Below are 27,869 nucleotides of genomic sequence, written 5' to 3' on the forward strand. Positions count from 1 at the left end.
GTTACTATTTGCTTAGAAAAGAGGTCAGCAAACCTTACAATTTCCTTACTATTATCACTCAGTCTCTTGTCATAACTACTCATCTCTGCCATTGTCGTGGGAAAGCAGCCATAATCCATAAGTGAATGGGCATGATTGTGCTCTAATAAAACTTTATTTATAAAAATAGGTGGCAGGCTGGATTTCACCCATGGGTTGTAATTTGCAGACCCCTGGCTTAGAGCAGTGCCTGGCACATTGTGCTATACATCCAGTTATTTACTAATGAACTCAATGTACAGAAAGATTTCATATTTGCTGTGAGGGATCTTCCTATGGACCACGCTACTCCTTATGTGGAGTGTTTATCTTCCTTGGCCACGATTTCTCCAAAAAAGATTTCCAGCATTTCTGGAAGCAACAACAAAAACAACTAGACTTTACTGAGCATTTGCCACCCACCTTGATTATGCCAAACCCTTTACATACTTAGCTTCTGTGATCCTCACCATCACTTCACCGCATGGGTCCTTCTTGGGTGTTACCTTCATTTGGCAATATAGAAAGTTCAGAGAAGAACTTTGCCCAAGGTTGAGCCAAGGTCTGACACCCATGGCAATTAGCATGGCACCTGGGATGTCTTAAATCAAATACACATCTGTCAAATGAACACACGGACACACTGCATCTAGAGTCACAACATTAATGTCCTTCTGTTTCAGTAGCTTGTCAGTAACTTCTAAGAGCCTCAGTTTCTGGGGTTGGGGGGGTGGGATAAAATAGGCAAATCACACTTCCTGAGTTGCTGTGAGTAATTCCAGAAACCTACCTACTTGAGTCCAAAGTCAAACTGCTGACCGGGGCTGACCAGATCCTCAGGAACTGGCTCCTGCCTGCCTGACCTCATCCCCTCTCCTCCTCTAGGCTCCAGCCTGAGCCCTCCTCAAATACACCAATGTCATGCCCACCTCCACCCGGTGCTCTTGCTGGGCCCAGAAGTCTGTACCTCAGAGAGACCACTCTGACCACCTCAGCTAAGTAGGCCCTCCCCCTCTCTAGCTCATCACCCCTTTATTTCCTTCTCAGCAGGTATGGTTAGCTGTTAACTACCCTATTTTCCTCTTTACCTGTTCAGCGAATGTTTCTCCTGCTTGACCAGACGCTTCCTGAAAGCATGTCTCTGGCCCTGTCTCTCTCACTACTTGGGTTCCTCGCCTGGTACTGGGTCATGTCAGGCAGGTCAGTTCTCTTCCTCCTCCTCCTCCTGCTGGTGGGGTGGCGGGGGGAGCCCCACCGAAGTTCTGGGTAGTCCCACATTCAAACAAAGCTCCTTTATAAAGCAACCAGATTGCAACAAAGCTTACAACACTGAAAAGTCATTTCCCCCTTTTATCCCTCTAAATTCTTCACTTCCTGAAAAAAATACACAAAAACAAAAAAAGCCACCAAGGGCCTTTGGGCCTAATCTGGCCTGAGTTGCTGGGCAGAGCTCACTCAGCCTCTTCAGACAGAGGGGAAAAAACAACTCAAGTCATATGGCTGGCTGGCTCACCAGAGAACCACTTGGCCTTGTGTGGTCTTTCGTGGCCTGTGCAGTCTCCGGCTGCGTCCAGACCTGCAGAAGATCCCTCCTTCCCGGGACACCTTTAGTGACAAGTGACCCTGACCCATGGGCTTAGCCGATGAGGGGAAGAAAATAAACACTACAGGATCAATGGTTACTTGTCTTCCAGTTTAAGACAATGTGTCAGACTAAAACAACCCAAATAGTTGTTAACTATATAACTGATAGCGTAACCCCAGAAAGTGTAGGTATACAACACATGAAGTCATCAAGTCTTACAATATTAAGGCTAGAGAAGGCCCAAATAATAATAATATAATAATAATAGCAACAGTACCATTTGAGTGCTCAGCGCCTGCCAGGTGTAATGCTAAGTCTTCAACATGCTTATCTCATTAAACCCTCGCAGGAACTGGGGCGCCTGGGTGGCTCAGTCGGTTAAGCCGCCAACTCTAGATTTTGGCTCAGGTCATGATCTCAGGGTCGTGACAATGAGCCCCGAGTGGGGCTCCAGGCTCAGTGGGGAGTCTGCTTGGGATCCTCTCCCTCTGCCCCTCCCTCCACAGTGCTCCATTGTATGCATATGCACACTTCTCTCTCTAAAATAAATAAATAAATCTTAAAACCAAAAAATCCTCTCAGCGACCCTAGCAGATAGGGGTATGATTATCCCCATTTCACAGAGAAGAAAACGGAAGGTCAGAGGGGTAACAGGACTTGCTCAAGGTCACACACCTGGTAATCGGCCACGCTGGGAATTTGTACACGGGCTGGGCAGGTTTCATAAAAACTGTCAGATGTCTTCTTTATTTACCTTAAAACAGAACAAAAATAAAAAACAAACCAGATCCCAGCACCCCCCGCCCAAGAGAAGGAGTCTAAAGAGGCTGTTTAGTTTTATCCCTTACCCTCCCTTTACCCTTCCAAGTGTTCCTGCTCCAAAAGCCCAGACCGAGTCCCACCCAGTGGAAAATGGGGTCAATGCAAATACAGTCACCCTGCCCCAAGTGCTGCCCCTTGACGAGGAGAGAGGAGAGGCGAGTGGTTCTGAAGCCATCGCATAAGTTGCAATCCTGTCCGGCCGTGACATAATGACAATCAGTCCATCTTGGTTGAGTCACTTGGGTTCCCCCGATGAACAATGGGATAATGGTCACAGCAAACCCTCACATAAGAGTTAAAAGTCCCTGAGTTTGGCCAGTCCTTGAAAAGTTAAGCACAGAATGACCATAGGATCCAGTGATTCCACTCCTAAGTATATACCCAAGAAAGCTGAAAACAGATGTTCAATCAAACACTTGTACCCAAGTGTTCACAGTAGCATTTTTCTTTTTTTTTTAGATTTTTTTTTTTTTTTAAGATTTTTCATTTATTTATTTGACAGAGAGACACAGCGAGAGAGGGAACACAAGCAGGGGGAGTGGGAGAGGGAGAAGCAGGCTTCCCGCCGAGCAGGGAGCCCGATGCGGGGCTCGATCCCAGGACCCTGGGATCATGACCTGAGCCTAAGGCAGACGCTTAATGACTGAGCCACCCAGGTGCCCCAGCATTTTTCCTAATAGTCAAAAGATGGAAACAATCCAAATGTCCATCAATGGATGAATGGATATACAGATAGTAGGATAGCCATACAACGGAATACTCTTCCGCTATAAAAAGGAGTGAAGTACTGATACAGGCTGTAACATGGACAAGCCTCAAAAACATTATTTACGCTAAGTGAAGAAGTCAGTCACAAACGGTCATGCTATTGTATGAGCCCATTTATATGCAATGTCCGAAATAGGTACATCCATAGAGAAGGAATGCAGATTGGTGGTAGCCAGGGGCTGGGCGGAGTGGGGGAATCAGGGAGTGAAAGCTTAATGGGCACAGGTCTTCCTTTGGGGGTGAGGAAAATGTCCGTTCCTCACCCCCAAAGGGGACACTTCCAAGTGGTTGATTTTGTTATATGAATCATAACTCAATTTAAAAGTCACTGACTACGAGCTAGTTGAAGATGATCTAGGATGAAGTATTTACCGAATGGAATATGATAAACGTTTGGTAAACGGGAAAAGCCTTGAAAAGTCATTCCATGCAGTAAACACAGAACATGCCAGGAACCATGGGGCTGAGGGACCGGGGGTGGGCAAATGCCTCCTGGGGGGTGCCTGAGATAGGGTGGGGTCTTTGCCTCTTGGAGGAGGTGACACTCAAGCTGAGATCAGGCAGAGGAATAGTGACTGCAAGACCTGAGGAGGAGAACACTGGAAGGGACCAGTGGGTAGCTGGGGCCTGGGGGGCAAGGAAAAGCAGCAGGGCTCAGGAGAGGTAGCCAGGGGCCGGCTCAGAGAGGCTCCAGAAGGTGGTCTTCCAGCTTTTACTCCTGTCAGAACCTTCACTTATAGTGGTGGAAACTGAGGCAAATCATTGTCTGAACTTAGGTCTGTTCCATTCTAAAATCCCTGCTCTTAAAAATGATATAACTCAAGAGAAGCAAGAATACAGCTCAACAGATACTTGGGCAGGGTGAGGCCAGTGGGCCATGTGGACATGGAGCAGGGACAGAGAGTCCAGCTTGCGAGAGGGGAGGCAGTCAGGGAAGGCTTCCAGGAGGAAGTGATGCCGGATTGAAAGAGAAGGAGTATGCCTTATAATGGAATAAGGTAATGAATGGCACCCATGGCACAGGGAACATAAGGGGCTTCACAGGCTCTAGAAGCATCATGGGGCCAAACCATGAAAGGCATCTACTCAATTAATATTTACTGAAGGCCTACTATGCACCAAGCACTGCACTAAGCATGGGGACATGATGGTGAGCCAAACAGGCCCAGCCCTTGTTCTCCTGGGGCTTATCATCTAGTAGGGAATAGGGACGTTAATAACAACAGTTAACACGTGGTGCTGTGGCAGCCAGTCTCCAGGGTGGCTCCCAGTGATCCTCTCCCCCTAAATGCCCTGACATTCACACCTTTCCATGGGTCCTTTCTACACTGAACAGGGTGACCCATGTGACCAATAAGGTATTGCAGAAATAACAAGGTGTGATCTCCAAAAGCAGATGATAAAAGACATACGGCTTCTTCTATACTCTCTCCTGGATCACATGCTCCAGGGAAAGCCATGTCCATGGGGCACTCAAGCAGCCTCTGCAAGGTCCATATAGAGAGGCTTCCTACCAAAAGCCAATGTCAATTTGTCATCCCTATGAGCAACTCATCTTTGGAAGGGATCTGCGGCCCCAGGCAAGCTTTCAGAGGACTGCATCCCTGGCCCACATCATGAATCCAACCTCGTAAGAGACCTTGAGCAAGAACCAGATAGGTCATCCCCAAATTCCTGAGTTGCAGAAACTGTAAGATAAGAAGTGGTTATCACTGTTCTAAGCCTCTAAGTTTGCAGATAATTTGTTACACAGCATAGATAACTAATATAAGTACTTACCAAGTTTTTTTGTGTTAACTCTCTTAATCCTTACATTGACCCCCTGAAGTAGATACCATCATGACTTCCATTTAATACATAAGGAAACTGAGGCACAAAGCACTTAAGCACTTTGCCCAAAGACAAGACCAGGGCATGGAAAATGAGGATTTGCATCTGGGAACCCAGAGGCCAGATTCTCAACCTCTACACCATAGCTGTCAGTGTGGCCTCGGGTATACTTCATTCACCCATTCATTCATTCATTCATTCATTCAACACATATTTATCATCTACTATGTGCCAGACACTGTTCTAGGTGCTCGGAGAAGACAAAGTCCCTGCTTTTCATGGCACCTACATTCTAGAAGGAGAGACAGCTAATAGACAAGAAAACAATCAAACCAGATGACTTCAGATGGTGGTAAGTGCTTTGAAGAAATAAGCAAGGAAACTAGTCAGGGGAAGGGAGCTAGGGATGCTTCTTCAGACGAGGCTCCAGAGATCTGCATTTCTGAGGTGACATTTGAGCAGAGATCTGACAGGAGGAGGAAGAAGCTGCCATAAGAAGATCAAAGAGACATGTAGTCCAGGCAAAGAGAACAGCTGGTGCAAAGGCCCTGAGGCAGTAACTGTATGTTGGAGGAATGGAAAAGCAGCAAGGGTAGCTGGAGCTGGACAGGTTAAGGAAGAGTCATAGGTGATGAGGGTCTAGAAAGGTGGGCTGGGATGGAATCACCAGGCCTTACCAGGCACCACATTAAAGCCTGGAGTTTAGTCTGAGCACAATGGGAAACCACTGGGAAGTTTTAATTTAAGAAGGGGAGCCATATGATCTGTTTTATCATTTAGAAGGATACATATTTCCCAATCTGTAAACCAGAACCCCTTTGTCTCCTGCCTGGCTCCAACTGTCCTCCCGTGATGTCCATACAGCAGGCCACCATTTACAAAGTACAACAAAGTTACAAATGCGGTCCCTTCTGAGCCTCCCAGCCATGTTGGTGGATACAAGTTCATAAAGCATCATTTGTGCAAGGGACAGGGAAGGCCTTTTAGTCAGAGGGGCCAGTTATGACACTTCTAAAAAAGATGCTTAGAGAGTCTCCTTTAACACCCAGCAAAGATCCAAGATAGATGAATCTCATCTGTAGGGAAACCAAGGTCAGCATCTTAAATGTGATGGATTGTGCTAAAATAAGAGGAAGATAAATGGAAGCCAACTAGAAAAATACTTGAATGGCTATCATTGAAAGGCTGAAGTTGAGCTGACAACAGCACTATTAATAATGAGCAAGAAAATAATTGGCATCGAGCGGAACTTGACTTCTGTTTTCTGATTCCTGAGCAAGTTCCCAGGGTTTGGATCTCTTTAGATATCTGTCTTCTTCTTTTTCTCCTTCTAGATGTAGAGAACAATCCAATCAGAAGGGCCCAATGCCCAAATCTACACTCATGGTTTACTGTAAATCCTTGTAACAAAACTTCTATTCTCAAATTGAAACAGAGGAAACGCTGCTTATAAAACTCACAGCAGGGTCTTGTGTTTTGTTAAAGGGCAAATATAAGATGGGAATGCTATAAGAAAGCGCGCCCAGGTGCTGGTAACTTTTCTGTCTCGACTGGGTGGCAGTTGTACATGTTTATGTAAAAATTCACAGAGTTTACACGTCACTGTAAGTTTCACTCAGTAAAAAAGGACAAAGATTATAACACTTGACTGGCTACCATTTTTTGTGCCTTTCTACGTACCAGGCGGTGTGGTAGGCACGTTACAAATTTTTCTCTCAACTGATCCCACCACCACCCTCGTCCCATTTTACTGCTGGAGAATCGGAGGCTCAGAGAAGGCAAGCCACTTACCAAAGATCACACAGCAATAAACAGCCCAGGCAGAATTCTTTTCCAAGTCTGTCTAACTGTAAAGCCTGAAGTGTCTGGGAGGCGGGCACCTCGTGGCAGAATGGTAGGGCTGGCGGGGCTCTCACACTCTTTTTCAGTTAACAGATAAGGGATCCCTAGAGCAGTATCGGGAAGGCACCACACGGTCGGGACTCCCACTCTGATGCTTCTTTGGGAGAGGGCACGCGCCCTCGGAATTGGGCGAGGATGGGTTGCAGAAGGGAGACCAGGAGAAAGAGAGATCCGCTGTCCCCCAAAGCCAGGAGCGCCCGGCGCGGGCAGGTGGCGAGGGGCTGGGCCCGCTCCAAGCCCCGGGCAGCTCGCCCGCCGGCCGCCGGGAGCGCGGTCCCCGCCGCCCTACCTGGGTGGATGAAGGGCTGCCTGCTGCGCCTGCCTGGCGGGAGCGCACTGGCGCTGGACTCGCTCATGGCTACGGCCCGCGCCCCCGACAGGCCGCCGGAGACCCGCTCCGAACGCCGCCGCCGCCGCCGCCAGCTCCCGGAGCCGAAATTCCAGGTTCCGGCGCGGACGTCACAGAGGCCGGGGCGGGGCGCGGCGCCGAGGCGGCCCTTTCCCCGCGCGCCGCCGCCGGACCCCCGGGGGCCCAGGCGCGGGGTGGGAGCGCGGCGGGCGGTGGGAGCAGGGATCCGAGACACGGCGGAGCCGCAGGCCCCGGAAGGCTCCACCCAGCGGCCGAGAGAAGGGGCGACCTCCCGGATGTCTTACTAAATTTAAGAAGGGTTATTAATAAAAATAACCGGGACTCTGAACAAGTGTATCTAGTAAGTTGCCATTTGGGTCCAAAAAGTTGGGTGGGGGGAGAGTATGTGTACAGGTTTGTAAATGCGGGTGGGGAGCTGGGAGGCTCAGTGCGGTGCAAGGGAGGATGTCACCACCTAATGAGTTTGGGTTATAAATTTCACACCATACCCATGTTTCATCGCCAGACGTCTATCCATGGCCAGTTTCAAACAAAATTAAAAGTAATTGCCAAGTATAAATAAATGTAAAATGATTAAGTAAATGTAGTTCTGTGTGCATTTGTATATGAGTAATTGCCAAATTAAATAAATAAATGAGGAAGTGTAGATAAATCTCCTGTGCAGCATTCCGGATAATTTATATAGAGATACTTCAAGGAGGTGGAGCCGAACTCTCCACTCTAAATGGGGGCTGCACACTGTGATTTCCTCCCAAACAGGGCAGTATGGGTGGGAGGGCAAGTAACTTTACCTGAGAAATGCTTGGCAAACACTTTCTCAGACAGACTTTCAAGGTCAACACCCACGGTGATAAGTCACGTTGATGGTATGCACTCCTGGTATGATGTGATGAGAATTACACTACCTGTGGGGGTCTCTGTCCCCAAAACCTGTCACCCTAGTCCAATCATAAGAAAACATCGGACAAACCCCACACGGTAGACATTCTAACAGGATACCTGGTTACTACTCCCTCAAATTGTCAAGTTCATCAAAAAACAGAGTGAGTCTGAGAAACTGTGAACAGCTAAGAAGAGCCTAGGGAGACATGACCCCTGTAAGTGTAGCAGGGATGGGGAAGGGTAGGGATGTGGAACCAAAAAAAGGAGCACCTACTGGGGCGCCTGGGTGGCTCAGGGTCCTGGGATCAAGCCCTACATCCGGCTCCCTGCTCAGCGGGAAGCCTGCTTTTCCCTCTCCCACTCCCCCTGCTTGTGTTCCTTCTCTCACTGTATCTCTCTCTGTCAAATAAATAAATAAAATCTTAAAAAAAAAAAAGGAGCACCTAAGCAAATCTGAATAAAGGATGGACTTTAGATAATAAGAATGTGTCAGTATTGGTTCATCTATTGTGAAAAATGTATCATAGTGAGGTAAGATAGTAGTAATCAGAAACTGAGTCTGGGGTGTATGGAAACTATGTACTATTCTCTCTGTACCATTCTCTGTATGGAAACTCTGTACTCCCTGGGCTATTTTCTGTAACTCCAAAACTGCTCCAAAATAGAAAATTTATTTATTTTTTTTACAGTAATTGCTTGGCTCAAAATAAAGACTATTTTTATTGTAGTTAAGGGTGGGGTCACTGGGTTTCCCTTTTGAACCTAGTTTCCTATTATTCCCTGAGTGAGCTGGACCACGTGCCTCTACCTCTCTGAGCCTCTGTTTTTTTCACCTGTAAAATGAGGATATATTACTAGGTCCTGGTCTGTAGTGAGATTACTCACCTGAAATGCCTGGCAGAACATTTGGGGGAGCAGGGGGAATCCTAATCTCGATGCCAATATCATACCTACACAAAAGAAAATCCAAACAAAGATATAAATGCTTTTTTAAAGATTTTATTTATTTATTTGAGAGAGATATAAATGAAAAAGTAAAACCATAGAGGTACTAAAAAAAGAAAAAGGAAGTTTTTTTTAAAAAAGTATCACTGAGGATGCCTGGATGGTCCAGTGGGTTAAGCATCTGCCTTTAGCTCAAGTCATGATCTCAGGGTCATGGGATCGAGTCCTGCATTGGGCTCCTTGCTCAGCGGGGAGCCTGCTTCTCCCTCTGTCTGCCGCTCCCCCTGCTTGTGCTCTCTCTCTCTGACAAATAAATAAAATCTTTTTAAAAAGGGGGGGGGTGCCTCGGTGGCTCAGTCGCTTAAGCGTCTGCTTCGGCTCAGGTCATGATCCCAGGGTCCTGGGATGGAGTCCCTTGTGGGGCCCACTGCTCAGCGGGGAGTCTGCTTCTCCCTCTCCCTCTCTTGCTCTCTCTCTGTCAAATAAATAAAAATCTTTTTTTTTTTTTTAATGTATCACTGAGGGGAAGCCCTTACTGAGTTTGACCCAAACCCAGAAGCCAAAGAAGCATGATAAATCCAACTACATACAAATTTAAAATTCTGCACCACGAGCAATGACATATGTACAAGGATGTTCTTTGCAATGTTGTTTATAATAGCAAAAGACAGGAAGCAGTCTAAATCTCTGTATGTAGGAGGCTGGTTAAATAAATTTTGACATCTACGTCCAGCTATCATATAGCTCTATAAACAGACATATAGGAAATTCTGCATAGAGAAGTATATAATTGACAAAAGCAAGATGTAGAAGAAGTGTATTGGGGAAGCTACCATTTGGGTAAAAAAAGTTTATGTCTGTAAATGCATAGACTATCTCTAAACAAGAGTGGGGGGTATTTAGTGATTATCCTTTTTTTTTTTTGTACTGCATAGATGTATTACCTATATGTACGTGTTTGTATTTTTTTAAATTACCTTTAAAGTTTGTGGAGTGTTGACAAATGATGGCTATTTCTATCATGAGGCAGTGCCTCCCTCATCTCCTCATCCCCTTGCTCATCAGAGGCCACCTCCCAGTCCCCAGTCCCAGCCTACAGATCCAGACGGGGTTGGCAGAACCCAATGGCGTAAAGGGAATGGGGCGACCTTAGAGAAGATGCTCAGAACCCCAGGTGCGAATCTCCTTCCTGCTAGTCTCACCTGGCACCTGGCCCTGGTTTGGGTCTGCATCCTGGGCTAGGTGGGACCTTAGATTCTCTCCATGGTAAGGGAATGAACCCAGGCTCCTGAAGGAGACTCCTTCCTCCCAGCAGAGGACTAATTTTACAGGAGTAGAAATAGGGTGGTTCTGGGGCACCTGGGTGGCTCAGTCTGTTAAGCATCTGCCTTCACCTCAGGTCATGGTCCCAGGGGCTCCCTGCTCAGCAGGGAGTCTGCTTCTCCCTCTCCCTCTGCTTCTCCCCACCTCCTGCTTGTGCTCTCTCTCGCTCACTCTCTCTCTCAAACAAATGAAATCTTAAAAAAAAAAGAAAGAAATAGGGTAGTTCTTTGGGAAAAGATCATAAAAATCTCCTGTTGGAAAGAAGTAAAAGAGGAAGAAGGCTGTCAGCCGGACAAGTAAATTCAGACAGAAGGATGCCCAGTAAGACAGAAAACAGAACAAGAATGAAATCCTTGATTCCCTTAATTGCTTTTATTTCAAGGGAAGGCACATGTCTTCCAACAGCGCCCCCATCTCCTTTCTCAGTTTTAGCACTTTATTTTTACTACTTGTTTAAATCTATTTTCCACACTAGAATGTAGTGAGGCTCCGTGAGGGCTCTTTTTTATTATTAGGAGACTAATAATGGTAATAACAACAACAACAACAACAGCTACTGCTTATTGAAAAATTACTTTGTACCAACCCTTTATCATGCATTACTTCACTTAACCTTCGTCATTCTTAAGAAGACAATGGGAGCCTCTAAACCCCATTTTATGGAGAAAAGAGCCCTGTTTTTCCCTAAGAGGCAGAGTGGAATCACTTCTGTTTCCTCCTTCCCACCAACCCCCAGCAGATCTTCTACCCCAAGCACCACTGCTTCCCCCAAGGCAAGGACTGCTTCCTGACTATCTCCCTGCCTTGTCCAAACATTGTCCACACAGCAGTCAAAGCCACCTTCTCAAAAAGGAAGTTGATCTTGTCATTTTCCTGCTTAAACACCCCCTCCTCCATTGGTTTCCTCTTGCCACTTAGAATACACACTCACCCTCCTTATGGTGTGTGAACCAGGCTTTGCAGGATCCCCCCCAACCCCATCTCCTACCATCGCCACTGTGGCTGGCCTCCTTTCTGCCCCTTGAACACACCTAGCATGTTCTTGCCGGTGGGCTCTGTTTGCTGTTTCTTTATCCTTGGAACCTGCATCTCACACTTGCCCTGATTTTGTCTGCTTCTCCCTTCCCGTGGTGAAAGATGGTCACGTCGCAGCTCCAAGTTTTCATAAACTCTGCAAGGACTGAGTGGAAGTCTGTGAGTCATAATTCCCAAATCCTGGGTGGGGAGAGTCTGATATACTTAAACTGATATACTTGACTTAAATCAAGAGTAAATTCCTGGCTCCATCAACTGTGTTCTTCATGTAGGTTGTCCTGGTACAAACAGGGTTCCCTGTGTTAGGAGTTAGATGGACAGTTAGGTAGTCAGGGCCAGGGTCCCCAACAAGAAAATATGGAGTCAGGACAGCTAAAATAAAACAGCACTAATATCCTGCTTTGCAGCTTAGACAGGACCGCACTAGCATTCTGCTTTGCAGCCTTTGCAGAAATGACTTCCATAAAACATCCTAAAATAAGGCAATTAACCACAAAGCATTTGTCAATATCACGGGCAAGGGGCAATTAAGACATAAGCCCCTAAATGTCAGCAAAAAAAGACCACCAGCATGTTGACATTAACCTAGTAGGTAGACAGATACGTGACCAAAGCCCTGATTGGCACAACTCAGCACACCGTGATTGCTTAAGGTAGTTCCATTGAAGAGCTCATAAAAACCCCTAAACTTCGAAACTCCGGGGGCAACCCTCTGGGCCCCCCCACCCCTGGGAGCTTTATACAATTACTCAATAAACTTTGCTTTTCTGCCCACCACTTTTTGTCTGGTCTCCCTCTTCATTCTTTGAAGTGGGGTGACCAAGAACCGTGGGCCACTAAAGGCAGAGAAATCCTACAACACCTGTGCATCCTACTGATGTAGTTTTGGAATGTTGGTGAGGTCTGGAGCTGACGGCCAAGAAACAATTCTTGAGACCTCTTTGGTGCAAAAAAAAAAAGGTGGTTTTATTAAAGCACGGGGGCAGGGGCGCCTGGGTGGCTCAGTCATTAAGCGTCTGCGTTCGGCTCGGGTTATGATCCCAGAGTCCTGGGATTGAGCCCCGCATCGGGCTCCCTGCTCCACGGGAAGCCTGCTTCTCCCTCTCCCACTCCCCCTGTTTGTGTTCCCTCTCTCGCTGTCTCTCTCTGTCAAATAAATAAATAAAATCTTAAAAAAAATAAAATAAAATAAAGCACGGGGACAGGACCTGTGGGCAGAAAGAGCTGCTGCCCTGGGTTTGTGAGGAATGACTGATTATATATTTGGGAGTTGGGGGAGGTAAGGAAAAAGGGAGGTTTTCAAAGGGACTTTGACATGCTAAAGAAGATTTACAGGATACTGGAGGCCTGGCGTTTGCCGAGTTCAGGTTGTTTTTCCTTCTAATAAGGCACTAACATTAGGACAGTTGGGAGTTTCCTGAGGAGTGTTATACTTTCCCTAGCTCAGGTCCTGGTCAATGGGCTGCAGGTCCTAAAGAAATTTCATTTTGTTTACTTTCCCTTCTGCTTCTGTTTCTCACATCACTCATGGAAGGGAGGGGGGTGATAGGGCTCCAGGAAATTGAGTTATGGGTCTCTGGAAGTTAGGCTATTGATGAGAATGCTTTCTCCTTGTAAATCACTGTGACAGGGCACCTGGGTGGCTCACTTGGTTAAGTGGCTGCCTTTGGCTCAGATCATGATCTTGGGGTCCTTTGGCTCAGATCATGATCTTGGGGTCCTGGGATCGAGCCCCACATAGGGCTCCCTGATCAGTGGGGAGTCTGCTTCTCCCTCTGCCCCTCCCTCGCCCGTGCTTACTCTCTTTCTCTCTCCCAAATAAATGAAAATCTTTTTTTTTTTTTAAGATTTTATTTATTTATTTGAGAGAGAGAATGAGAGAGAGGAGGGTCAGAGGGAGAAGCAGACTCCCTGCTGAGCAGGGAGCCCGATGCGGGACTCGATCCCAGGACTCCAGGATCATGACCTGAGCCGAAGGCAGTCGCTTAACCAACTGAGCCACCCAGGCGCCCCGAATGAAAATCTTTTTTAAACAATCACTAAGACATTGGTAAACTGATGGAGACTCATGTCTCACAGGACTCTGATCTTTATCAGCTCACCATTTGTTCTTCCCTTCCCTTAGTTTTAGGGCAGCGGGGAGTGCCTTAGGGTTAGGCATGTCACACATATCCCACCTGGGTTGCGGGGTGTCAGCTTGTGCTTTGTCCTCAGCTTGCCTTCTGCTCTCTCATCACTGATGCCTTGGAAACATCCTCCTGCCTCCACCAGTTGTCATTCCACAAGTTGCCTAAAACAAAAATGCTTGGTAAATTGTAAATCTCTAAGTAAATATTTATATAGTAGCTTGGCCGTGTAAGACTCATATAACGATGGGGTTGCAAAATCGGACAAAGAAGAGAGAATTTTATGTACCAATAGATACATGCAAGTAAAGCTGATCATTTTAGTTCATTTATGGAAAAAGAGTTAGCCAATGTCTTGGCTACTTTGTATTTTCGTGGGTAATTTAAGATCGCTGTTGGTTTGTTTGCCTTTTTACTCATTTGATTTTGGTGTTTTGGTTTTTTTTTTTACTCATTTTTTAATGTTGTATAGGCTGATTTGCTTCTATTTGGCAGCATTGATAACCCAGTGAGATTCTCTTAAGGGATAATGGGAATTTACTGAAAGGGTAGTGGGCAAGATGCTGCTGAGCCTCAGAAGGAGATGGAAACAGTTACACCAAGAGGTTAGCAGTAGTTATTTCTAGGTGATAACCGTAGAAGTATATTTTTTTTCTTATTGCTTTTCTGTATCTGCCAGTTTCTTGACAAAATTACACTCATAATCGAGAAATGAAAATTATTATTTTTAAATAATATATTACAGGACATCTGTTCTTTATCCCTATGTTTTCTTTTGGGTCAAACTCTTAGTAGAAAAACACAAAGATGCTGAACATACAATTTTTATCATTGCTACAACTGGTAATAATAACATAGTTCTACTGGTTTGACTGTGTGGTCACAGAAAAACCATTTCCCACCATGGAGTCCTCAGATTTCACATTTGCAAAATAAATGGATTAGAGCAGAGGTTCTTAACCTGGGGTGATAGCCACCACCATGGGGCACTTCAGAAATATGGGGAGGCAGGTTAGCAGTTACCATGGACAGGGGATGCTACTGACTTAATTCAAAGGTGAAAGCCGGGTTGCTTCCTAACAATGAGCTGGTGGCTCCCATCCCATGAAATCAACATCCTGTTTCCTGAGACACAAACCGCCCAGCATCCAAGCAGACATGCAAGCAGGTTAAAACCCATTCTAATGATTTGAGCCAAGAACCAAACTCTGACAAACACCCAGTATTTTTGTATGATTTCAACCTGTATTGAATTTTCCAGGAACACGGCTACCGTGTACATTGAGCAGAGTATATATCATCTAGCTTCTATTTCAGTCAAGAGTTATTCACTATTTCAGAAAATCAAAGCCGTTCAGGGTCCTTGGGTCACGACTGATGTGGGAAACAAAGGCGGAAAGAAATGTGGGTAAAGTTAAATGTCCTTATAACCGGGCGCCTGGGTGGCTCAGTTGGTTAAGCGACTGCCTTCGGCTCAAGTCATGATCCTGGAGTCCCTGGATCGAGTCCCGCATCGGGCTCCCTGCTCGGCAGGGAGTCTGCTTCTCCCTCTGACCCTCCCCCCTCTCATGTGTTCTCTCTCATTCTCTCTCTCTCAAATAAATAAATAAAATCTTAAAAAAAAAAAGAGTCCTTATAACCTGCAGCCCATTGACAAATATTTGAGGCAGGCAGAGTAACATTCCCCCTCGAAGCTCCCAACTATCTTTTTTTTTTTTTTTTAAGATTTTATTTATTTATTTGAGAGAGAGAATGAGCAGTCAGGAGGGGCAGAGGGAGCGAGAGAGAAGCAGACTCCTTGCTGAGCAGAAAGCCTGATGCAGGGCTCTATCCCAGGACCGGGGGAACATGGCCTGAGCTGAAGGTAGATGCTTAACCGACTGAGCCACCCAGGCGCTCCAAGCTCCCAGCTGTCTTAACATTAATGCCTTGTTAGAGGGAAAAACAACCAAAGCTGGACAATTGCAAGGCCTCCAGTATCCTGTGAGTCTTCTTTAGCATATGAAAATCCTTTTGGAACTTCCCTTAACTTTACTTCCCCCAACACCAAAGTATATAATCAGTTGCTCCTCACAGTCCCGGGGCAGCAGCTCTTTCTGCCCACGGGTCCTGTGCCTGTGCTTTAATAAAATCACCTTTTTGCACCAAAGACATCTCAAGAATTCTTTCGTGGCTGTCGGCTCCGGACCTCACCCACATTCCAAAAAAAAAACTACATCAATCACCACTACACCTCTGCATCGCTCTGCTTTTGTAGCTGAGGCCTTTGAGATATCTCTTCTAGAAGACATCCACTATTTCATGACTATTATCTTCTTATAAATATTTGTGTTTTATCTTTCTTCTTAGACTTGGGTCAGGATATTGTTTGGTTTTCCACATTAGCTGTGCAGGTAGATTTATAGCACGTGCAGGGAACACGGCCTGCAGAGAGCCATGTGGCTCACTCCCTTGCTTCTCCTTCATTTAAGCAGACTCGGATTCCCTTGTTCACTGGCCTTGTTCCAGACCACCTGTTTAACACTGCCTGCCTCTGTTGCCCTATCCTCCTAGCCCTCTGACCCTTGACTTAAATCAGGAGTAAATTCTTGGGGGGAGCCAGGGTGGCTCAGTCAGTTAAGCATCCTACTCTTGATTTTGGCTCAGGTCATGATCTAAGGGTTGTGAGATGGAGCCCCATCTCGGGGTCCTCGCTCAGCGTGGAGCCTGCTTAAGATTCTCTCTCCCTCGGGGCGCCTGGTTGGCTCAGTCAGTTAAGCTTCTGCCTTTGGCTCAGGTTGTGATCCCAGAGTCCTGGGACCGAGCCCTCCCCCAACTCAGCGGGGAGTCTACTTCTCTCTCTCCCTCTGCTCCCCCCACCCCTGCTTGTGCATGCACGCATTCGCGCTCTCTCTCTCAAATGAATAAATGAAATCTTAAAAAAAAAAAAAAGAAAGATTCTCTCCCTCTCCCTCTGCCCGCCCCCGGCTCCCACCTCTCTCACTCTGCTCTCTCAAGGAAAAAAAAAAGTAAATTGTTGGCCTCATCAACCGTGTTCTTCATGTAGGTCATTGTCCTGGTACAAGTATATGACTTTTTTTCATGGCAGTCATTATCTTGTAATAAAATATACAGCTGACTGTTTTCCGTCTATCGTGCGTCTCCCTCACTAAAAGGAAAGTCCCACAAGGGCAGGGATCCTGGTGTGTCTGTGGTCACTGATAGACTCCACGTGTCTAGACGGTCCAGCACACAGGAGGAATTCAGTGACTCCAGCTGCTTGTATAAGTCGGGTTCCTGAAGTTCATTTGAGGATTATAAAGGGGGCTCCAGACTCTAGTCAGCTCCTGATGAATTTTTTTCTGGAAATGTGAAAAATAATGGGGTGAAGGAGGGGGGTATCTCTCTTCCTTTCTGGTATAAATTGCTCCATGATTTTTAAATACAGTATTTCTTTGGTTGTAGTCATGAAAAGTAATTTTAAGGCAAATTGCAAGGTAATTCAGGAAAGGTCAAACGCCTCTGAGGTCAAGAGAGGCTGAGCCCACTTTTAGTTTTCCAGGCTCTTGGCGGCCAGCAAAGGGCTCCTCGCAAAGGTTCCCTCCCTGCTGGAGAAAGCTCAGCTGCTATTTTAAAGACCTAAGTGTTTGTGATCTTGCCTCCATGAACATCCACACTGGCCTGTCCCTTCCCAGGGGGCTCGGAGATGGACCAAGGGCCCATCTGGAACACACTTCCTTCCTGCCTCCCCCTCCCTACTTGGATTGCAGCCCTAAACCACTCCTTCGCCTTCCCACAAAGCACAGACCATCCCCCTTCACCCTGGGATGATTCAGTTTTAATCCCCTCCCACCCGGGAGCTGAATCCTAACAAAGGCGAGGAGTATTCACCCTGGGGCGGCTCACAAGCCTAAAAACCCCTGTTAGAGCGGACGGTGGCTCCTTCAGTGACAGGGGAGAAAAAAATCGCCCTCTCAGCTTGTTTTGCAAACACCACCAAGCTGTGGAGCACAGGACAATTGCTACATTAAATTTTTATTATAAACCTCTAGGTCCGTCTGTGCATCTGTGCGTATGAGTGTGTCAAGTTGCAAAGCCTTCTTTCTCAGGAAGGACTGTTTTATTCCACTTCGGTGTCCTTTTTCATGTTGAAATGTCCTATCTGCAGAGAGAGGTGGCTAAGAGCATGGGCCGTGGAGCCAGACAGCCTGGGTTGTTGGACAGCTAGCTCTGCCACTCACTAGCTGTGTGATCTGAGGCAAGTTGCTAAACCTCTCTGTGCTCCTGTTTTCTCATCTATCAAGTGATTCTAATCATCTATCTAGTGATTTCTCATCTATCAAGTGATTACGGCCAGCACAGGGCTGGGACTAGAGTAAGGCAGGCAGGGGGTCTAGGGGCACCATTTAAGGAGATACCCAGGGTTGCAAGTACAGGGTTGGCATCTGAGCGTTAGTATCTCCCTCTTCTACCCTCCCCTACTTCCCCCAACCCCCGTCCCAGCTCAACTCTTAAGACTGTTGGAATGAGGTAAGGAAGTCATTTCTATGAAGCACTTAGAACAATGCCTGGTCCAGAGTAAGTGGTATATAAATGTTTGTTAAATAATTATTTCATTAAATGTGTTAGTAAATGGTAATTTTTTTCTTCTTTTTATGTAATTTTGCCTGGTGTTGGCCATGTGAAAAAAAAAAACTGGTGACCCCAAGTTTGTTCCCAAAGTGCATAGGAGAAATGTTACTGTTTTATATACTTCATAGTCCAACACGCCAGGAGGCCCATGACGTCGGATTGTCTCGCTATTGGTGATGTTAAATTTGTTCGCCTTGTCGACCTGGGGAGTTTGGGAATTTTACTTCCTTGGTTAAGTTTGTTCTTCAGTATTTTATTTTAAAGATTTTATTTATTTGACAGAGAGACACAGCGAGAGAAGGAACACAGGCAGGGGGAGTGGGAGAGGGAAAGGCAGGCTTTCCGCGGAGCAGGCAGCCCGATGCGGGGCTCGATCCTAGGACCCTGGGATCATGACCTCAGCCAAAGGCAGACACTTAACCGACTGAGGCACCCAGGCGCCCTGTTCTTCGGTATTTTATTCTTTTTGGTGCAATTGCAAATGGAATCGTTTTAATTTCTCGAGTCTGGGAATTTTAAAGCGCCAAGTTTGGACCATTTTGACTCGCTAGCGTTCCTGCTCTGTAACCAAACCAAGGCGAGTTCGCACCTTGGTGAGTCACAGAAACTGCATCAGGTGAGTCGGGGCAAAGAGAAAACTTTGCGGCAAATGAGGAGACCGCAGGGGTTGGCTTCCAAAGCCTTGACTCTCCAAGAGAGGGCGAATGGATACCTCGGGTTTAGGGTTAGGATGAATATTTAGATAGGGAAGCCTTGTCATTGGATGTAGAGGTGGGCATAAGATCGCGCATGCGCCTTAAGGAAACGTGCCTACACAGACCTTGTATGTTATGGAAATGAGGTTTATGCTCCTCCGTGAGGCGGAGATTTTGGTATTATAATGAGGTGAGGGTAATGGTGCGTCATTCCCCGTCCATCTGGGCAGGCTCCTAGGCGGTTTAGCTCAAAGGGTCTGGGTGGTCTGGCCAACGGGAGGTCTTCCCAGGGCTCTTGCCCTCCCCCGGAGGGGTGGTTTCGGGTTTCATTGGCCTGAGGTAAGAGGTAAACCGGAAGGAAGAGCTTAAGGAAAAATGCAAGAAAAAGGCTAGTGAGTACAGGCCGGTGGACCGTGAAAGTCCGGTCTTGGGGCCTAGCGGGTGACAAGTTCGTTCCTTGGTGGGTTATAGGTAGAGAGGACACCAGGTGGGGTTGTCACACAGAGGACGTTTTATTTGTAGTAAATAGGACATCATGGGGAATAACTTGCAAAGCCTTAATTCCTCAGGTAGGGGCGAGTGGGTTTCTTCAGGGTTAGGATGAATATTCAGGAAGGGGAGTCTTGTCATGCATGTAAAGGCGGGCAAAAGGTTGCGCAGGCGTTCTCAGAAAACATGCCTCTACGTGTATCCTATGTTGTGTTCTTAAAAGCCTGTGTTCTCTTTTGGTGGAGATTTTTTATTTTTTTAGATTTTGTTCATTGATTTGAGAGAGAAAGCGCGCGTGAGCATAAGCGGGGGTGGAGGAGGGGCAGAGGGAGAGGGAGAAGCAGGCTTCCCGCTGAGCAGGGAGCCCGATGCGGGGCCCGATCCCAGGACCCTGGGATCATGACCTGAGCCGAAGGCAGATGCTAAACTGACTGAGCCACCCGGGTGCCACTTGGGTGGAGATTTTTAACATTATAATGAGGTAGACGTCACTGGGGGATACCCCCTGGTCCTTCTGCGCTGGTGTGAGTCCGTGGTGGAGCTCAAACTGGTCTAGGCTGGTCGGAGCTCTCCAACAATTGTTGTTCGCCTCTAGAAGGTAAGAAGAAGCGGAGTCAGTGGGGGTGCTGCTGGTGGCAGCAGTTTTAACCTCATTAACCCCATGGGGCACGGTTTCTTTTTTCTTTTTTAAAGATTTTATTTATTTATTTGCCAGAGAGGGAGAGAGAGAGATCGCGAGAGCAGGAACACAAGCAGGGGGAGTGCGAGAGGGAGAAGCAGGCTTCCCGCTGAGCAGGGAGCCCGATGTGGGGCTCGATCCCAGGACCCTGGGATCATGACCTGAGCCGAAGGCAGACGCTTAACAACTGAGCCACCCAGGCGCCCACCCCACGGGGCACGGTTTCAATCCTGCAAAAACAACTGGAGAATGTGCGTTAGGTCAGTCTTTACTTCTGAAACAGCACTGGGAGTTTTACCATTGATTGACTCTGTCTGATACGGTTAGGTTTTTTTCCTGGCCTGGTGGGAACTGTTAGGTTTTTGCATTCCCTTTGTTCCCTTAAAATCCTTAACCGCTGAGGTTTTTGCATTTCCTTGTTCTCACACCTAGGAAGTTTTGCAAGAAGTGTGCCAGGCGGAGAAATGCCAGTAAGGCGTAGGTAACGGGAAATAGCTGGGGGTCTAAAATGATTTCTATTGCATCACAAAAGCTATGTCTCATCGTGCTTTTTCTGGGGACCCCCTAACTCTTTCTGCTTATATCTGTAAATATATTCCTTTTGTTAACATTTACGGTTCTTCTTTAGGGTCCTTTCTCAGGGTCAAGATTTGGGCCATTCGCATCTTTGCAATTTCAAAAAAAGGTTAAATACCAGAGTGATTTGTGATCATCAGCAAGAAACAAACAGTATCTGTGCATTAGAGAAACTTGTGAGCCTCCGATTAAAGAAGAGACGCAGGTCAATGACACCAATGGGATAAACCGCCTCATCTGATACAACCTCACCCATTAACTGGATCTATTCTGGAGGAATAGAGGCAAATCCAAATTGTGGGGTGTTCCTGAGAGGCAACTGGCTGGGATGTTTCAAAAATGCCAATGTCTTTAAAAAAAAAATGGGACAAATTAAAATTAAAGGGAAAGGAGATTAAAGAAGAATAAAGAGGCATGAAACTAAATGCCACTCATGATCCTTGTGGGCCTCTCCCCAGGGTTGCTTGAGTATCCTCACAACATGGTGGCTGTCTTCTCCCAGAGCTGGTGATTCAAGAGAGAGAGCTCGAGGCAGAAGTGGCAGTATCTTTTATGACTTAGCCTTGGAGGTCACATACTGTCATTTCCACAATCTCCTACTGGTTACACAGATCAGTATTGTTGAGTGTGGGAAGAGACTATACAGGGGTGTGAATACCATGGGATGAAGATCACTGACGGACATCTTGCAGGCTGGCTACCACCAGTACCTACCTCCCGGGGTTGTTGTGGGAATGAGATGCATTAGTACATGAAAGGATCCTAGACCAATGCCCTGCATACAGTAAGTGCTTATAAATGTTAGCTTTTGATATTATTGGCCCACAGAGTAGCTTTTTCCTTTTCTTCAACTCCATATCACTGTCACAATTTTTAAGGCAATAATCTTTCCATCTTTAACCTAAGAGGCTCCTCAGAATCACCTGTGGGATTTTCAGTTTAATACTGCTTTTTCAAACAATTTTAGTATCTTTTAAATATATATGTATATTCTCTTAGAGAATGGGGGGAGAGGGAGAGAGAGAATCCCAAGAAGGCTCCACGCCCAGCTCGAATCCCAATGCAGGGTTCGATCTCACAACCCTGAGATCATGACCGGAGCCAAAATTAAGAGTTGGACGCTTAACCAACTGAGCCACTCAGGTGCCCCTAAAATAATTTTAAATGGTTTTTATTTTTTATGGTTTTTTTTTTTTAATTTTGTTTATTTATTTGAGAGAGAGAGAATGAGAGACAGAGAGCAGGAGAGGGAGAAGGGTCAGAAGGAGAAGCAGACTCCCCGCCAAGCAGGGAACCTGATGCAGGGCTCGATCCCGGGACTCCAGGATCATGACCCAAGCCGAAGGCAGTGGCTTAACCAACTGAGCCACCCAGGCGCCCCTAAATGGTTTTTAAATTTATGAAAACAATAATGCTTGTTCAACTTTACAAAAATATGTATAACATTTGCTTGTTCCCAATGATACAGAAACAGGAAGAATAAAAACTGTCACCCTTCTTCATACTCTATCCTGTTTCCCTCCCTAGGAGTAACCACTATTAAGTTTATATTCTTCTGACCACTTTATCCTAATTTATAGATGTGTTATACTGTGTTAAATAATTGGGATTCTACTGTATATACGGATGAGTGATTTAGAAATTGGTTGAACAGTTTATCTTGGAAATCATGCATGTTATGTCAATGCATTTAGATGACAGTCTCCAGTCCCTCCTCACTCCCCAAGGACTTTTTCTAGGAGGCAGGGACATGTTCTCATAATTTGTGATTTCTTTTTTAAAAATATTTTATTTATTTGATAGAGAGAATGCAAGCACGAGTGGGGGGAGGGGCATAGGGAGAGGGAGGAAGAAGCAGACTTCTTACTGAGCAGACTCTCCACTGAGCAGGGAGCCCCATGCCGGGCTCGATCCCAGGACTCTGGGATCATGACCTGAGCTGAAAGACGCTTAACCAACTGAGCCACCCCAGTACCCCAATAATTTGCGATTTCATGTGGAATGGAATAATGGAGTCATGACAAAGTTTGATCCCCAGATAGGTCAGTAGGGCTTGACTCCATTTCAAATCTGTAATGCAATGTTGGGGAAAGTCTGTGAGCTCTGGAGTCAAGGTCTGGATTCCAATGTTGGCCCTGATGCTTACTAGTGGGGTGACGTTGGGCAAGGTTTGCTTTTCTTTGTATTAATCTCTCTCCTTCAGTCTCCAGTTTGTAAAGCCACCTCATGGAGATAGGAAATGAGGTCATCCATGATGTCAGGTGCCAGGGAGGCTCCTAGCCTGAGGTACTCAGTCTAGCTTAGCGCTGTCACCGCACCTTTTGGACAGAGTGCGGAACTGGCCACAAGAGGGCGCAAGTGAGCAGGTGTGAGTGCACTGCCGCCCCTGGGCGGTGCGGGGTGCCGAGGTTCAGATGCCACCTTTGTATTCATTACAAATATCCCTGCAGTGTGTAAACACCATCCTCTCAGGAGATGGCAGAATAAAATTGTGTCGTGAATATAATGAGTGCTCCAGGGGGTGGCAACAGCTCTGCTCTGCCTCTGGGGAGGTTGCCTTCTGGTTGCTATGGAATTTTCACAACTGTTCCTTTCCCAAAAGCACGAGTCAAAGCCGTTTTGTGACTAAGAGCCTTGGTTTCACCACCTTTAAAATAGATGGCATCATACTTTCCATTCCCTCCCCATCAAGTTAGCTGGAGAAATTTGGGCAGAGTTGGGGGCCACTCAAAAAAGTGTGTGAATGAACACAAAGTAACATGCTCATATTTTTAAAAAAATATTATTATTTTTTAGGGGGGAGGGACGGAGAGAGACTCTTAAGCAGGCTTCACGCCCAGTGCGGAGCCTGACACAGGCTCTATCCCACGACCCTGAGATCATGACTCTGAGATGATAGCATGAGCCAAAATCAAGAGTCCTACACTTAAGCAACTGAGCCACCCAGGTGCCCCCAAAAGTATTTTTTTTAACTGGTTAATCATGGGGCACCTACGTGGCTCAGTCAGTCAAGCTTTTGACTTTTGATTTTGGCTCAGGTCATGATCTTAGGGTAGTGAGATCCAGCCCTGTATGGGGCTCTACACTGAGGGGGGGAGTCTGCTTGAGATTCTCTCCCTCTTGCCCCTCCTCCTACTCATGTGTGCACTCTCTCTCTCTGTCTAGATAAATACATGAATAAATAAATCTTTCAAAAAATAAAGCTGGCTAATCGTGACATACCAAATCTTATCTCATTTAACCCTCAGAACAACCCTATGTGGGGGATACTATCATTATCCCTGCTTGACGATTGAGAAAATGGGAGTCACAGAGAGGGCTAGCAACTTTCCCAACATCACACAGCTAGGAAGTTATAGAAGCAAGTTTCAAAGTCTTGTTTATCCAGACTCCACAGCTCATGCATCTAACCACTGCACATACAGCCTTTTTGCTTGAGGTAAAGACTCCTGGACTCAGAGTCAGAAGTCATGGTTGAATCACAGCCGTTTCACCGCCGAGTAAATTTGCTGTGGGCAAGGGTCAGCAGTTTTTTTCTGTTTCTCCATGAAAAATTGGGGTCTGGGGAGGGTATGACTCTTCATCCACTAATATCCCTCTCCTGAGGTTGTGTAGGTATCAAATGTGACACGAGTGTGAAGGTGCTTTGCAAACTGTAAAGCGAGGTCCACACATGGAGGAGGCATGCTGACAAAGTTGAAGATGCTGATGATGGTGAGGAAATAATCAGGGGCTGCAGGGTCCTCGTTGAATTTGTGGGTAGGTCTACTTCCTTCTCCTTTCTTACTCTTAGTCCCATGACTGTATTCATTCACCAAATACTGAGTGCCCACTGTGGGCCAAGCTCTGTCCTGGGCCCTGGGGATTCAACAATCAGACAACAGAGCAGGCACAAGTCCCTGCTCTCAAAAAGCTTCCATTCTGGTGGAGGGAGGCAGATAAGACACACATGCACCTGTAATGTGTCAGAGCATGAGTGCTTTGGGAAAAAATAAGCAGGAAAGAGTAGGGAGAGAACCCAGGCTGGGACAAGGTGCAGATGTAACTAGAGCTTTGAAGATCCGAGGTGCCTCTGCAGGACTGTTCTAGGACTACTGGCTCCAGAATAGACTAGACGCACAAGGACACAAGCAGGGAGACCATGAAGGGGCCAGTGCAGTAATCAAGAGACCATGGGCTGGACCGGGGAGGTGGCAGGGTAGAAACAGTGAGAAGTGGTCAGATTCTGGACATAGAGATCCGACCACCAGGACCTGCCGACAGAGCAGATGTGAGGAGTGAAAATAGGAAAGCCATTGATGGTTTCTCTGAGGTTTCTGAGCTGAGCAACCATCTGCAAAGATGGAGCTGTCACTTCCTGAGAGGGGAGATGGTGGGAAAGACAGAGTAGAGGAAGGACCCTTGGGGATCAAGGTTAGCGCTGTTGGGTTTGGGATGCACCCTACTTTTACGTGGGAAAATGGATTCTGGTTCTGCAGGTCACAATGCAAAAGGGTACACTTACAGGGATGGGAGGAATTTATGACCAATTTGCAATATATCAGAGCATGTAGAGTGGTTAGCACAATTGCCCAACATGTAATTAAGTTTTATTTTATTTAACAAGTACTTAATAGCCCCTACTGTGTGGCAGGCACCATATATGTAATATTAACTCATAGTGTATGCTATCTTATTAGTCCTCACACCAACCCTGTGTGGTAGGTCCCGTTATTGTCCTCATTTTATTTTATTTTAAGATTTTATTTATTTTATTTGACAGAGAGAGACACAGCGAGAGAGGGAACACAAGCAGGGTGAGTGGGAGAGGGAGAAGCAGGCTTCCCACGGAGCAGGGAGCCCGATGTGGGGCTCGATCCCTGGACCCTGAGATCATGACCTGAGCCAAAGGCAGACACTTAATGACTGAGCCACCCAGGCACCCCTGTCCTCATTTTACAGATGACAAAATTGAGGCACAGAGATTCAGGAACTTGCCCGAGATTATGAAGCTACTAAGGATATAGCAGAGCTCGAATTTAACTCGAAGTAGACTGGTTCAGAATCCCTGCACTTAACATCTATGTTAATTATGTAGTTAATGAAGTGAAGTAATTTACAGTACATGTTGGTTATCATTGTCATCGTGATCATGGATTCTTTTTTTTTTTTTTAAGATTTTATTTATTTATTTGAGAGAATGAGAGACAGCACGAGAGGGAAGAGGGTCAGAGGGAGAAGCAGACCCCCCGCTGAGCAGGGAGCCCAATGTGGGACTCGATCCCGGGACTCCAGGATCATGACCTGAGGCGAAGGCAGTCGCTTAACCAACTGAGCCACCCAGGCGCCCGTGATCATGGATTCTATTCATGAAGCAGGCAAGCTGGAGACGGGCGTGCTATATAAAATAAATTCAGACTCATCATGTGACCTGTTGGCCTGGGGTCTTTGCGTGGGCTGCCACCTCTGCATAAGCCGCCCTCGCTCCTCTCCTGTTTGATTCCGAAGTTAGCTGAAGCATCACTTCCTTATGGAAACCTTCCCTTGCACCCAGTAAACCCCCTAGTTATAAATTCTTACAGCATGTCATACCCACTTTGGTTGCAATACTCACCACTGCATTTACATCACTGAACAGTTTTTTTTTTTTTAAGATTTTATTTATTTATTTGAGAGAGAGAGACATAGCGAGAGAGGGAACACAAGCAGGGGGAGTGGGAGAGGGAGAAGCAGGCTTCCCGCTGAGCAGGGAGCCCGATGTGGGGCTCGATCCCAGGACCCTGGGATCATGACCTGAGCCGAAGGCAGATGCTTAACGACTGAGCCACCCAGGTGCCCCTGAACAGTTTTTTAAATAGTGGTAAAAAACACATAGCGTTAAATTTACCATTGTCATTTTTAAGTGTTGAGTATATTCACACTGTTGTGCAACAGATCTCTAGAAATTTTTCATCTTGCAAAATCAAAACTCTATACCAAAAAAACGCTAATGCTCCCACTCCCTCCCCACACTCTTTCTACTTTCTGTTTCCATGATTTTGACTACTTTAGGTATTTCATATGAGTGGAATGATACACAATTTGCCCTTTTGTGACTGACTGATTTCACTTAGCATAATGTCCTCGGGGTTCATCCATGTTTGTAGCATGTATCAAAATTTCCTTCTTTTTTAAGGTTGCATAGAATGCCACTGTATGTACACATCATATTTTCTTTATCCAGTCTTCTGTTGATGGATATTTGAGTTGATTCTACCTCTTGGCTATGGTGAATATGCTGCAGTGGACATGGGTATGCAATATCTCTTTGAGATCTTGCTTTGAATTCTTTTGGATGTATACTCGGAAGTGGATTTGCTGGATCAGATGGTAGTTCTGTTTTTAATTATTTAAGGAACCGTTTTCCATAACGGCTGCACCAATTTACGTCCCCACCAGCAGTGCACAAGGGTTTCATTTTCTCTACGTCCTCGCCAATACTTGCTATTTTCTGTTGTTTTGATAGTAGCAATCTTAATGGATATGAGGTGATATCTCATTGTGGTTTTGATTTGCATTTCTCTTATGACTAATGATGTTGAGCATCTTTTCATGTATTTGTTGGCCATCTGTATGTCTTCTTTGGAGAAATGTCTATTCAAATCCTTTGCCCATTTTAACATCTAGTTATTTTTATTGTTTGTTGTTGTTGGGTTGTAGAAATTCTTTATATATTCTGGATATTAACTCTTTATCAGATACATAGTTTGCAAATATTTCCCCCCACTCCTTAGGTTGCCTTTTCTACTCATTGTACATTTTATTTAATAGACCTCTCTAACCTGACCTGACCTATCTGTTTAGCTTACCATGCTATTCCCCCAAGTCTAGCTGTTGGAGGATGTCATGGAGAGGACATGGACATTAGTTGGCCCTTGAGCTGGCCCTGGGTAATTGCAGGCTCCTCACCCTGTCTCCTGTCCTTGGTATGTACATTCTGCCCACTATTCCCACAGTAGGAGCTGGTTTCAAGAATGCAAACTTGAGAGAGCAAGGTGGTGTTGGAAATATCTGGACTTGATACATGACTGAACCCCATTAAGGCTTCTATATAAACTTTTAAGATTCTGGGAGGCAGTGCAGGGATCTACTTGTCTTGCAACTGTCTAAAACAAGCCTTGTATATAAGTTCCCTTGCTTATTAAACCTGCCTATTATTATTAAATAATTAAACCTATTATTAAACCTATCAATC

At 46.0% G+C, this 27,869-nt stretch overlaps 1 protein-coding gene across 2 annotated transcripts in view; it reads right to left on the reverse strand.

The window, feature by feature from the left end:
• TMC7 (transmembrane channel like 7) overlaps positions 1–7,446 on the reverse strand; it is a 50,457-nt gene extending 43,011 nt beyond the window's left edge. Inside the window, exons 1-2 of one of the 2 annotated variants that reach the window (XM_064592599.1) lie at positions 7,215–7,391; positions 2,279–2,357 (exon numbers count right to left, since the gene is read on the reverse strand). Coding sequence is in view for 1 of the 2 variants with exons in the window: in XM_045875068.3 (XP_045731024.1) it covers positions 7,215–7,281 (67 nt within the window). In the remaining variant the exon portion in view is untranslated. Of the gene's footprint in view, positions 1–2,278; positions 2,358–7,214 lie in introns of both variants that reach the window. The other variant, XM_045875068.3, reaches the window with a different exon arrangement.
• Between the last annotated feature and the right edge of the window lie 20,423 nt (positions 7,447–27,869).

This window comes from Mirounga angustirostris, unplaced genomic scaffold (genome assembly GCF_029215605.1).
Source record: "Mirounga angustirostris isolate CCGP_5_RB_7025 unplaced genomic scaffold, mMirAng1.0.hap1 SCAF_5, whole genome shotgun sequence".
Lineage (NCBI taxonomy): Eukaryota > Metazoa > Chordata > Mammalia > Carnivora > Phocidae > Mirounga > Mirounga angustirostris.